This window comes from Thunnus albacares, chromosome 17 (assembly GCF_914725855.1).
Source record: "Thunnus albacares chromosome 17, fThuAlb1.1, whole genome shotgun sequence".
NCBI classification, from domain to species: Eukaryota; Metazoa; Chordata; class Actinopteri; order Scombriformes; family Scombridae; genus Thunnus; species Thunnus albacares.
In genome coordinates, this window is record NC_058122.1 from 5,885,470 (window position 1) to 5,898,131 (window position 12,662).

The window sequence follows — 12,662 nt, forward strand, 5'->3', positions numbered from 1 at the left end:
CAAGCTGTTCAGGCTGGGTGGCGAGCACCGGGCAAACTGCCAGTGAAGGCTGGATGGGAGAGCTGCAGAGAGATGGAAGGAGTTAAGCGGGAGAGGAGCGGTGACGGCATGGCCGACACACATAGACAAACATTAAAGTGTCCCCCTCTGTCTATAAATGTCGGCTGAGGCTGAAGGACTGCATGAAATATCCCTCAGTTTGGTAAAAACGGGCACACTAAGTATAGGCCGGGCTCACCAGCGGACCAGAAACATGGCCAAAAGTGTGAGAGCTACAGATAAAAGAGGTTCTCTTCTGTGATCAAGGCCTTGTGTGGTGGGCACTGAGGGAATTTATTTTGATGTATGGTAATCCAAAGGCGCAATTTAGAATTTCTTGGTTTGAGGACCAGCGCCAAATGGTGTATTTGACCTCTGCTGGGAACCACAATGTTGAATATATGCTGAAATAAAAGGCTGGAAAGAACAATCCATAAAACAGAGAATGATGAGGAAGTAAAAGTATAGAAAAGTACATCAGCGTGGACACACAGACCTCATTACTTTTCTATGGAACATACTGAGCTCATGTTTTGTTTGCATCAGATTTGCTTGAAAAAATCAGTGATAAACAACCTTGGCGAACAAATACCCCATAAAGCACTAAACGACACAATATTCACACATATAAAACAAACACACTCAAATAAAGACGTGGGTAATTTCACCATGGCCCAAAGAGATGTGGAAATAGATTTTATGAGCTAAGCGTATAAAGTCTAACAGAGCAGATTTCTGAAAAGCTTTTTTTTTTAATGCTACACTGGGAAATGTTTTATCACTATTTACCCACAATGCTCATAGGCAGCATGGGCGCAGCTGTGCTTGTGTGGGCACCGATAAGTATAGAAAAAGGTGGGCGCCGGCTCTTATGTTCAGCGAGGCACATCATGTGACTCCACATGTAGGTGGGAGGAGCAGACACAGTAATCATTTTTATTTACTGGTGGAGTTTTGTTGTTCAGTTAAAATGTTGTTGGCCTGTAATTCCATGTGTTTTAATGACGACGATGACAAGATACATAATACACTTTGAGTGGTTTTTTTCAACTCTTTGAGCTGCTTGTGTGTTGTCAGGGTGAGAAATGATGCAATGAGTCCAACTTTCTCCCAGAGATAAGTAGAATAAGACATAAAGTGACCTATACAGTTTGTACTCTATGTATCATATTTGATACATAGAAATTCATTCTCAGCAAAAATGTTAGTGAAGTTGCATTATGGGTAATCAGTCAGTCACTGAGTCAACAGCCTAGTAAAAAAGGATTCAATAAACAGCTGAACGCTCTAAAACAAAAAAGTGTTCATAAAAAGTCCAAAGATAAAAATTATAAGACCGTCTGCTACAGTCAGTACAACATTAGTAGCATAAGTTTGTCATCCATCTGGCATTGATATTATACCTCTGATTGTGTGTTTTGAATCTTGCTTGGGAATACGTTACAACCTATTTTATTCATTGTAGAGTGGGTACACCTGCTGCTGCAATGCAAAACTCTGAGGAGCACCTTTACTTAGGTAAACTATGTAAAGATAGTTTGCCCTGAAGGAAAATTACAAAAGTATTATCTTAGATAATAATATTAGTATTACCTTAAGATCTACTTAAAGATCCCCTCCAGACATGTTTTAACATTAATAATTTATTTATTACAAATTAACACAAATACAGTTCAGTTACTTCATTAAAACCCTTAAAATTACATTTACTTCTTCTCCTTAATTGAAAATATTGTTAATTACAAAAGTATAACTGCTGGACAAAAGAAGTCTAGTGCTTCATCGAAAGTCCATACTCATTGTTTGTGCACTGGAGGTTACATATAAGTTACATATAAGACCACAATTGGTTCCAAACTATTTGTGATGTCACATACACGTCTTAAACTTAAATTTAAGGTGAGAACAGAGAAACTTTCCCCTTCAACGGATGACTGTGAAAACAGCCTTCTAGTGTCAAACTCTGTACATACATCATTCTGCACGACTGAAAGAACAAGAAGGAAACTTTTTTTCCACTGGAGGGGGACAGTACTAATTATGTGGAATGGCCACTTTCCAAGTATTAAAATAATATTTATATTATATTATTGCATAATTATTGATGGTGCATTTGTACAGTATTACTCACTGGGTGAAAACAGGTATGTGTCTTCTGTGGCTCTCGGGGTGGGGGGTGAAGGGGGGGTTTACAAAAACCTGATGATGTTATAGTGATGTCTTTAGGGTCATTTCAGCTTGGCCTTGAGACAGCCTTCACAACCATGAAGGGACATTCAGGAGGCAAGTGGCGTCTAATGAAAGATTCTATGTGGTTGCATTATGGGAAATGTAGGATCCAGAGATTTTTGGAGCTTGACCCACACTAGGGACTAAAAGTCAGTATTTCTCTGCCTCTGCTTTGACCATTCTTTTTTTTTACTCTGTCTCTTGTGAGTGCCCTAATTTTATGGAAGTGCAATCCTAAAACACTGGAGTGACCCTTTAATGACATAGCTGCTGGAGCTAATTTGTCTGTAAAATGTAACTGCAAAGTAACTACTCACAATAGCTTTAAGATAAAACTAGAGGAGTAAAAAGCACAATATTTGCCTCTGAAATGTAGTAGACTAGAAGTATAGCATAAAATTACTGTCTTACTTACTGTTATTATTAATGTTAATACATGCAATTTTAGATGAGGTGCTGACTGAGCCTGGGGAAAATGTATAATCTCAGCTGACATTTACTTTCCTTGATCATACTGTTAAAACAAGACAACATGAATCCCAACATGTTGTTGATTCAGTACATCCATGCCTATTTGGCTCCACTTCCTCTGTGGTACATATAGCAGGGAAGACTGTGTGCAACCACACCACAAGTTCAATAATAACCAGCTTATTATGCATAAACAGCCTTAAATTATACATATTGTTTTTAGTCTCTGTGATATTCCCTAATTAGTTGCTATCTTGCTGAAATATCTGGTACTATGTGGCTTCTTAGTGAGAAGCAGCAAATGAGGCCCAGATGCCCAATGAAAGCTTTGTCTGATAAAGCTAACAGAAGTTACTCTGATCTCTCCCTTAATCTGTCTGTGTGTGTGTGTGTGTTTGTGTGTGTGTGTTTGTGTGTGTGTGTGTGTGTGTGTGTGTGTGAGCGTACACACACACAGTTGTTTGTTCTACATTATTTCTGTGTCCTGCTCCTGGCACACTGCACAAGCAGACTGGCAGCCAATTGCTCCCATGACCCTCTAGTCTTGCCACGCTAACAAGCTGGCGACCACACAAACCCCTAACTGTCACAGAACGGGTCTGCTCGCATGTGCACACACACACACACACACACACACACACACACACACACACACACACACACAAAAAGCTCACACACTCGTCACTCAGGTTAGCGAGAAATAACAATGTACATTAACAGAATTGTGTCCCTCATTAACTGACTACCTCACACCACATTAGCACTCATAAACACTGAGGTATTGTGCTTCAGGCAAAGCAAGGACACCTTTACACCACTACAGCCACACACACATCACAGTTTTAAGCCCGTAACACCAGATAATTCGCTGGAAGTCTCTGTCAGTATCACAAATACTTGTGAAAACCTTCCTGAAACCCTCCTCTCCGTACTGTAAAGTTGATAAGCAGGTTTTCCCACCACTGAGCAGCAGGAGCAAGCAGGCAGAAGGAGAGAACGGAGCAGAGCAGAGCGGGAGACAGCAGACTTAATGATGAATTACATGATCACCTGCTATGCCTCAGAGCTTTTCATTCAGGTAGAGAATCACCTCCAGAGCAGGCAGAGGTGGAGGCCCTTCCCTCCTCCTCCTCCTGTCCTCCGCCCCTCCTCTCCTCTCCTCATCTCTCACTCCCAACACCACCACCACCATCACCAGAACAGATGTCTGCTGTAACCCAGTAGCTCCCTTCGCTGTCGACACATGGAGGCGCCATCTGGACCGGAACGTTGCTCCTCTTCAGATTGGGGATGTGTGTGTGTGTGTGTGTGTGTGTGTGTGTGTGTGAATGTAAATCAGAGAAACAGAGTGTGCTTAAATTTAGTTTTTTGCGTGCACTTCCGCATGCCATTTGTGAATGTGCATGTTAGTGAGTAAGCATGTCTCCAAGACAGAAGGCGCCTTGTGCATTGATGACACACCTGAGTGCCTTTAGTCTTGTTTGTTTGGGTTGTATGCTGTTTTTACTGCGCCGTCTTTCAGAGGCGGTTGAGTCAGGCCTACAGCAGGTGGGACACCACTCAACATCTCTGTCTAAACAACTGGCTGGATGGAGCGGCTAACGCTGCTACTCAACAATCCCTCTTTCACATCCCCCTCTCCCCTCCTCCTTCTCTATGTCTTTCATCGCTTGCTTTCTCTCTGAGGCCTTGACAGCAAAAATTACAGAACCCAAAGCACTTAGCTGCATGTTGTTGACAAATTCACACCGCCTCAGAAACTGTGTTTGCATGCATGTGGTGTGTCACAACAATGTGGCTGTTGAATATGATAATGCACAGAATTCCACATTTAAAATACAGTGGACTTGTAGTCAGACAGTGTATGTCAGTGTAAGAGTAATTCAGAGATTTTTTTTTTTTTTTTTAATGCACCAGGGATGTCTTAATCCTCCAAGATGTCTGATTTATTTCACAGATTTACAACAACATCTTTGAGGCAGACAGGCGGTGAATGTTATGGAGCTACTGGGCTACCAAAAGGCTTTGGTAAACCCACAATGGACAACAGCAGACATCTGGTAGAAACACAACCCCACCCAGCGGCAGCATAGCCAGAGAACAAGACACAAGAGAGGGATGGAGAGGAGAGGAGAGGAGAGGAGAGGAGAGGAGAGGAGAGGAGAGGAGAGGAGAGGAGAGGAGAGGAGAGGAGAAGAGAGGAGAGAAGAAGAGAGGGGAGGAGAGGAGAGAAGAGGAGAGGAGAGAGGAGGAGAGGAGAGGAGAGCAGAGGAGAGAAGAGAGCAGCTCAGAGAGTCCACAGGAAGTGCAAACAAACTTGACAAAAAGACAGAGAGAGAGAGAGAGATGTATACAAGTTGAGGGTGGTGTGAGTTGAAGTAGAGCATGTATACATGTACACAGTATAATGTTTAATGTTGTTCTAACCATGGTAAGGAAACTGCACTCCATCGCTCTCATGCTTAATCTTCCTCTCCTGCACACTGGCCAAATGGTGCTGCACTGAAAGGCCAAACAGGGGAGAAGGGAAGAGTTAACAATGGAAGAGGGGAGGAGAGAAAAAAAGACAGAGACAGAAAAAAGAGATGGAAAGAATGAGAGGGAGAGAAAGAGGTGGTGGTTAAATAATAGGGGATCAGGGATTTTAATGTTATAATGTGCAGCAAGTGTCGCTGGCGGTATTAAAATGGCAGCATGTGAGTGGGAGTGAGTTATTCAGTAAATTAGAAAATACATGAAAATTTAGCAAATTAACAGAATCCCCAAAGTCAAATACTACACCCAAGAGATATAAATGAAGTCTATTGAAAATACATTTGACATGATACCCATCATGATGGTTAAAAGTGCTGTAAGCCAAAGGATGAGTGGTTATGATCTGAGAGGTGAATGGGTGATTACACTGGTGCTGCTCTGCTGCAATACTTAGGAAGATAAAAGAGAAGAATTTGGATGTTAAAATGGTATTTTGGGAAATACTCTTATTCACTTTCTTGCCAAGAGGAAGATTGGAAGATTGATACCTCCCTCATGTCTGTCTGCACAATAAATATGAAACGCTTTTAACACTGTGTCTACACAGAAAGCTTTTCAGCTACGGTTTTTCAGTCCGCTCTCATTTTAGTCCACTCTGTTTTACACATGTGCCGTAAATACAGTAGCCTAATTGTGTTGAGGCCTGAGTGCTTCCAAATTACAGGTGACCTACACTCAAAACTGTGCCTGAACGCACCTTGTGTAAACAGACAAAAGGAGCACTAGCTGCTACCGCTGCTCTGCTAACGTGCTACTCACGCTACGTCTCCTGTATAGAGGAGTAGTATGAATCTTATATAACTCTCAGCAACAAAACAAATAAGTGTGTTTCCCAAAATGTCAGACTATTACTTTAATATGATACAGAGAAGAACATATAAACATCCCACTACACTAGCCTGACTTTCTTTAAGGCCTTACTCAGAAAGCTAGCTTAAGTCTAATGAACAAAATCAAAACACAGAAGGGGATAACTCAATGTGATTTTTATATTGTACTTATTGTCAATTTATTGTTGTTGTTGTCTGATGGTTATGTGGTTACTGCTGGCTGTACAACAAATTGCCCCTTGGGGATAATAAAGATATCCTTGATCCTTAATAGATGTTACAATCAAACACACACACACACACACACACACACACACACACACACACACACACACACACACACACACACACACACACACACACACATACACACACACACGCAATCCTTGACTCACACTCAATGAATGTTAGTGCTGACTGAAAAAAAAAAAATCCATCTCTGCTACTCTTCTCACTGACAACTCAGACAACAAACACTATAAACAGTTCAGTATGCTCAGTTTGTGGTCTGAATAAAGGGTCAGTTCAGCCAGAACAAAAAGAGACTCATACTTTATTTGCTGAGGCTTTGAGATACATGTCAGTGAGACTTCCGCCTCCACCCCATCACAACAGTAGTGTGGCGCTCATGTAAAAAGCTATACTGGAAAAACTCAGACAGTAACATGCCATTTGAGAAACAATGTTCCAGCCACTTAGGACAATCTTCAGACCTCACTGTGAACAATTTTTTTTTTTTTTTTTTATAATTTTTTTGTTTGGTTTGAAAATAGTCCCCAATGAAGACTGTCCGCAGTGAGGTCTGGGGATTATTCTCAGAGACTGGGACATTGTTTTCTACACAGAGAGCTGTTGAGTTTGTCAAATGTCACAAATAACATTTCCTTCTCCTCCATTGTGCTGGGGTGGTGGCTGAAGGTTCAGCGGCAGAAATCTAAAAGCCTCTGACAATAAAACCAAAACTATTTGCATGGTCAAACCACTAGGAGTAACTGAGAAAAAAAAAGCTTTTTATGTGTTTTAGGCTAAACTGGCCCTTTAAGTCCCTGCTGCATATGAGAGAGGACGCTATAACCTGGCCGAGCATACTGACGGTCCCTCTACCTCAGACAGGCCTGTTCTGCTCAGTGGGGCTGGGGTCTTATTAGGTATAAGGTTATAAGTGGAGTTGTGAGTGGGAGAGGGAGAGAAAGAGAGTGGAGATGATGAGGGGGGCAAGTGATGAAGAGACAGATCAACACAGCTCAGAGGAAAGGGGGCGTGTTGGTGGAAGGAGGAGACGGTGGAGGAGTTGAGCTGTGGCTTTTGGTGCATTTCAAGTCAGTTAGTGCAGAATCGACCCCTGTAAATATCTGTATTGAAATATAAAGGCACAGGTTGACATTTTGGGAAACATGCTTATTTGTGTTTTTGCTGTGAGGTAGATGAGAAGATTGCTTGATGGCATGTCTGTACAATAAATAGAAGGCTACAGCCAGCAGCTGCTTAGCTTAGCTTAGCATAAAGACTGGAAAAAAGGGGGAAGGAGCTCAGCTGGCTTGGTCTAGGTCTAGGTAACAAAACTTGCAAACCAACACCTCTACAGCTAACTAATGAACACATTATATATCTTGTTTGTTTAATCTGTGCAACCAAACCAAAATAACTGAAGACTCCAAGAAGTTACTGCACCTAGCAAAGAAAACCCTATAAAATCACAAGATGTTGTTTTTACACTTCGGTATAGATATAACATTGTAAATGAATGAGCTTTAGAGGTGCTGGTAGGCAGGTTTTATTAACTTTGGACGGTGCGAGGCTAGCTGTTTCCTCATGTTTCCAGTCTTTATGCTAAGCTAGGCTAAATGGCTGCTGGCTCCAGCCATATATTTGGCATACAGACAGAGTGGTGTCAATCTTCCTATTTAACTCTTGGTAAGAAAGCAAACAAGTGTATTTCCCAAAATGTCAAACTATTCCTTTGACATTAGAGTGAAATTCTTGGTATTTCAGGGGTTTTAAAATTCAATGTAAAGCCAATACAAGCCTACAGAAAAAAACACTGGAAGAGTTGCTTCATCAAAGCATTTTTTTCTTTTTAATGTGACTTAAAAATTTTTCTACTTCTGTGTGACTTGATGCGGACCTCAGCCCAGCTCCTGGAGAGGCAGAATCTGATGGGGAAGTTGTGGCGGATTTACCTGCATCCACATCATTAGGCCAACCGCTGGACTGAGAGCTGCTGCCAGCCGCCGGGGAACGGCCTGAGTAGAAGACATCGTCCACCGGGCTCTCCATCTCGCTGTCGTCAATGGACTTGCGCTTGTTGGAGCTGAGAGAAAAGAGAGAGAGGGAGGAGTTTGTTTAATTCTTAAAGAAGGGGAAGTAGAATGAGTTACAGGGATGTCTTTTTCATATTGAGATTAATTTGTTTTTTTTCTTCCTTTTTTGTTAAACTTGCATGTTAGCTTAAAAACCAAAAGGCACTGAAAAATGGACACATATCATTTGAGGGACATTTGAGGACAAATGTGAGTGCTTATTTCCCCTGGAGTCAGGCATGTGTCTGCATGAAATCAAGAGGAATGAAAATTCAAAATGTCAAGGTTTCCCTTCAATGTTTTGTTTTCATATTATGTTTTTGCCGCGGGGGACAAAGTAACACAACTGGAGACAGCGAGACAAACATCAGGCCAGAATTTATTCAACATGCTGTATCCATACTGGCCCGAAGCAGCCGCACGCTAAAAACCCAGCGCAGAAAGTGTGTATGGTGATGCTGGAATGCATTCATGTGCACGTTTGCAGATTCTTATAGACTCATACATCTGTGACCAATAAAATAAAGGCGGTTGTGAACATACAGCGTTTCACCGCCGATCCAAAATGTTTATATGTGTGTGCTTGTGCGCGTATCTGTGTGACAGCATGCGTGTGTGGCTTTTGTGCGAGTGTGATGCAGGGGTCTGTGTTACATTAGTATCAAGGGAGATATTCTGTAATGTGTAACTACCTCCGTGGGAGACTTGCATAAAGCTCCATTTCAGTCCTGCAGCGTAAGATGAGCGGGAGAGGACGACAGAGGGAGTCAGGGAAAAACAGAGACAAAAGACACAAATACAGACAGTGTGACGGACAGATCGGTGGGAAAAATGAGAGGGAATGAGGAGGATTAGCGGTGAAGAAGGAAAAAGGGGGGAGAAAAGGGGGAGAGAAAGACCACAATCAAAAAGCAGAGCAAGCTAAGCATAAAGAATACATTGGACTTAAGAGGTTAGAGAATTAAGAATTGAAGAATATTAGTACAGAAAAAAATACATTGTGAGCATGTGTGTATTTTGTGTGTTTTGTGCGTGTGTGTATGTGTACCTGGTGGAGGGGGTGGAGGTGATGGAGCGCCGTCCCAAGGTCACCTGGTTGATGTTATAGTAGCCAGGGCTGTCCAGATCAGCCAGGGAGAAGTTGGGGCCTGTCGCTGTAGCCACCGGAGCTGAGGAGTGCACACACACACACACAGAAAGAGACACGTCATATAGTATACATAGTAACAGAAAAAAATCAACTACATACTGTAAATAATCGTGACTTTATTTTCTTAAAGGATAACGCTTATGTTATTCTATTTACTATTATTTTTTATTGTCAAAAATTCCCATCAACAGACCAAACCGACTATGTGTTAAGGCGCCAGTATCCTCCATCAGAAGTGTCCCCCCTTCTCCCACGCCTTTCTCATGGTTGTGTCCAACACTTTCTGTGACTTTCCAAATGAGAAAGATTTGAACATCTCTCACTAGCTCTGTTTTTTCTTTCATTACAAAGCTGTTTCTGTCACTTTTAATGTGAATAATCGACTAAGACGCTATAAATGTCTTCCAAGGAGACACTTTCTGAAAATGTACACCATTATCTACATATTTAAATGATTATTGTGTCAATTTTTCACTTTTCACTCCGTTTTTCGAGTGTGACCCGCTTGAAACTGCTGTAAACACTTTTGATTGCCGATGTGGTCTGACAACGTGTCGTACGAACTATTTTCGAGCATAACCCGGTACTTAGCCCATCTCTCAACACTTTCCCGACTTTCCTTCTCTGTCTGTGGCTGTCAGCCCAAAGCCTGTTTGTTTCTACTTTAGATGTCAATCTTTAAAAGCAGCTCACACATATATAGTTCGTTTTTTTTTTTTTTTTAAAGCCTCAGCCCTTTCTTTAAACATCTAGTTTCTTTACCAAACATTACACAAACTGGAGTAAATAGTGCATGTGTTGGGAACTATTTTCAGTGGTGGATTAAAACACATTTGGTGCACTAGTGAGTATTTACAGCAGCAGGGCAGTGTACGTAGGATTGACTCAATTAAACTCCAGTGCCAATGTTCATCATATTAAAGGAATGTATCATCCAGTGTAACAGTGTGGCTCACTCATGTTTTTTTGGATATAGCATATAGTGGAGCTCTATGGCACATATGAATACGCTATATCAGGCTTTGAAAACACAGGTAATACTTGTTAGCAAATATAGAACATCACCAGCCTTATACTTAAACTGTAATTTATCCCATAAAAGTAAGTTCTCCCAACCAAAAATGTTTGCCACTTCTTATATAAAGAATGCTGCTGTGTGTAATTTTGCTATTAAGGTGTTATAACAGAGTGACTGTTCGAAGTGTCATGACAGGAAGAGTGTGTTGTCTACTGACAGACTGACAGAGGAAATTATAGCCGTGACTCACTCTGTGACACGCGGACCAGCTCGGCTACGTTCCACACCCCTGAAGTCACAAAGCAGTCCTGGAAACTCAAGTGCCCTGGGTAAAGAGAGAGATGGGAAGAGAGAGAGAAAAAGAAGTGTGTGAGAAGGGAGACTGTAGGGCAGATTGCATATACCAAACATGCAGAAAACTGACATGTGCACATGGACACACACACACATATACAGTACAGAATAGACACTCATCTGTACACACACGCATGCAGGGGGAGCTGAAAATCGTGTGAAAAGGCTTGACAAACTGCTGGTGTCATCCAGTGGGATCATGTGTTTTCTATAAGATACAACAGGCCTTTTGATTTGGACATTGTTTTTTTTACTGTTGACAGTCCAACACACGCAACCAATCAGGTCCAAGAAGAGAGTATAATCTCCATACAGACAGCTGCATCATGTACAGTGCATTGTGTGTTATGATCTTTATGTATATACCATGAACATGTATACCAAAGCACATATGTAGGGGTATAACAATGCATCACTGTTTGAATACCTGTACTCAAGTAGTGATGAATACACGCATGAATAAATACACACACACACACACACACACACACACACACACACACACACACACACACACACACACACACACACACGTATCCTTGTGCTTTTATTCTCATGAGTCCATTTCTACTGTAACCTAAACCTTAAAGGGAAAAAATAGTTTAGTACAACTTGGGTGTTAATTTCATCTCTTTGGCCATCTTATCTATCAATTATGGCTACTTCATACTTACCAAAGTAATTGCTGAGATCTGGGAACACAATGACATTGCAACAACAAAGTCGCCATGTTCATGTTATTACTAATAGGAATGATCTGAGTTGTATCATTATCATTTAAAGCCTTTTGTCTAACCATCCACTCTAACTTGAAGCTATGCCTGAATCTACCTTAATTTTATCTCTGAACTTATACACATGTTCTTAAATAATTCTAACTTTAAAGCAGTCGATGTTTTGTATTAAAAATGAATCACATGACTAGTTTTATGTGAATGTATAGTGATGAACTCACAAAAAATTCAACTGTGCAGTGTCTCTCAGCTCCACAAAGCTTTACAGCTTCCTCTGTTTTCAGCAAAAAAAAGCTCTAAAAAAATCTGCTGTAAGCTACGCTAAAGTTAACGACTAGCTGGTTGACATAGTAGAGCATTCAGCATCTTAAGAGCCAGATATTTCCCTCAGGAGATTTTGGAGACACAGACAGGGCTAAAAAAAGAGTGAATATTGGACTTACATTTGATGACACAGCTTCAAATGAATGCTAATGTTGCTATGTGTCTGCTGGATGTGTAAAAAGGAAAATGTTGGCTAACACATTAGCTATGAAACCTTAAAGGTGATAATACCCAGTGGCCAAAAAGAATCAGGGAGTGCAGGTTTCATTTCAAAAACAAGTGCTAACTTCTCAAACATGCCTTTACTATAACCTTTAGCCTAACCTAAACTTAATGATAAGTCTAGCTTAACTTAAAGCTAAATCAAAGACATAAATTTGTCTGTGGAAAAAATGAGGATAGCTTAAATTTCCCAAAACAAATGACCATTGCTCAGAAAGTCTCAAAATTATCCGAAACAGGTTCTCACAAGACCAGATGTACAAAAGCACACACATGCACACACACAACATTCATCATAATGCAGGTGCCCTGTGTATCTAGGGTTTTATGGTATGTTTGTACTCCTGCAATCCTGCATGTGTGCACACCTTTCTGAAGTTTTGTCAGACTCCCCAAGTGAAGTTTCTTATTCAGTGTAGGACATTCTGCTCTATAATGTCCATATCCATAATATCC

General features: G+C 41.1%; 1 protein-coding gene across 14 annotated transcripts in view; it reads right to left on the reverse strand.

Moving 5' to 3' along the window:
• The window catches only part of nfixb (nuclear factor I/Xb), a 153,250-nt gene that overhangs the window by 20,054 nt on the left and 120,534 nt on the right, over positions 1-12,662 (reverse strand). For 9 of the 14 annotated variants that reach the window (XM_044331410.1, XM_044331406.1, XM_044331413.1 and 6 more), the window contains 5 exons: positions 10,823-10,897; positions 9,453-9,573; positions 9,097-9,132; positions 8,285-8,415; positions 5,167-5,241 (listed from right to left, as the gene is read on the reverse strand). In XM_044331410.1, coding sequence (XP_044187345.1) covers positions 5,167-5,241; positions 8,285-8,415; positions 9,097-9,132; positions 9,453-9,573; positions 10,823-10,897 — 438 coding nt within the window. The remainder of the gene's footprint in view (positions 1-5,166; positions 5,242-8,284; positions 8,416-9,096; positions 9,133-9,452; positions 9,574-10,822; positions 10,898-12,662) is intronic. The other 5 variants (XM_044331409.1, XM_044331418.1, XM_044331412.1 and 2 more) reach the window with 3 other exon arrangements.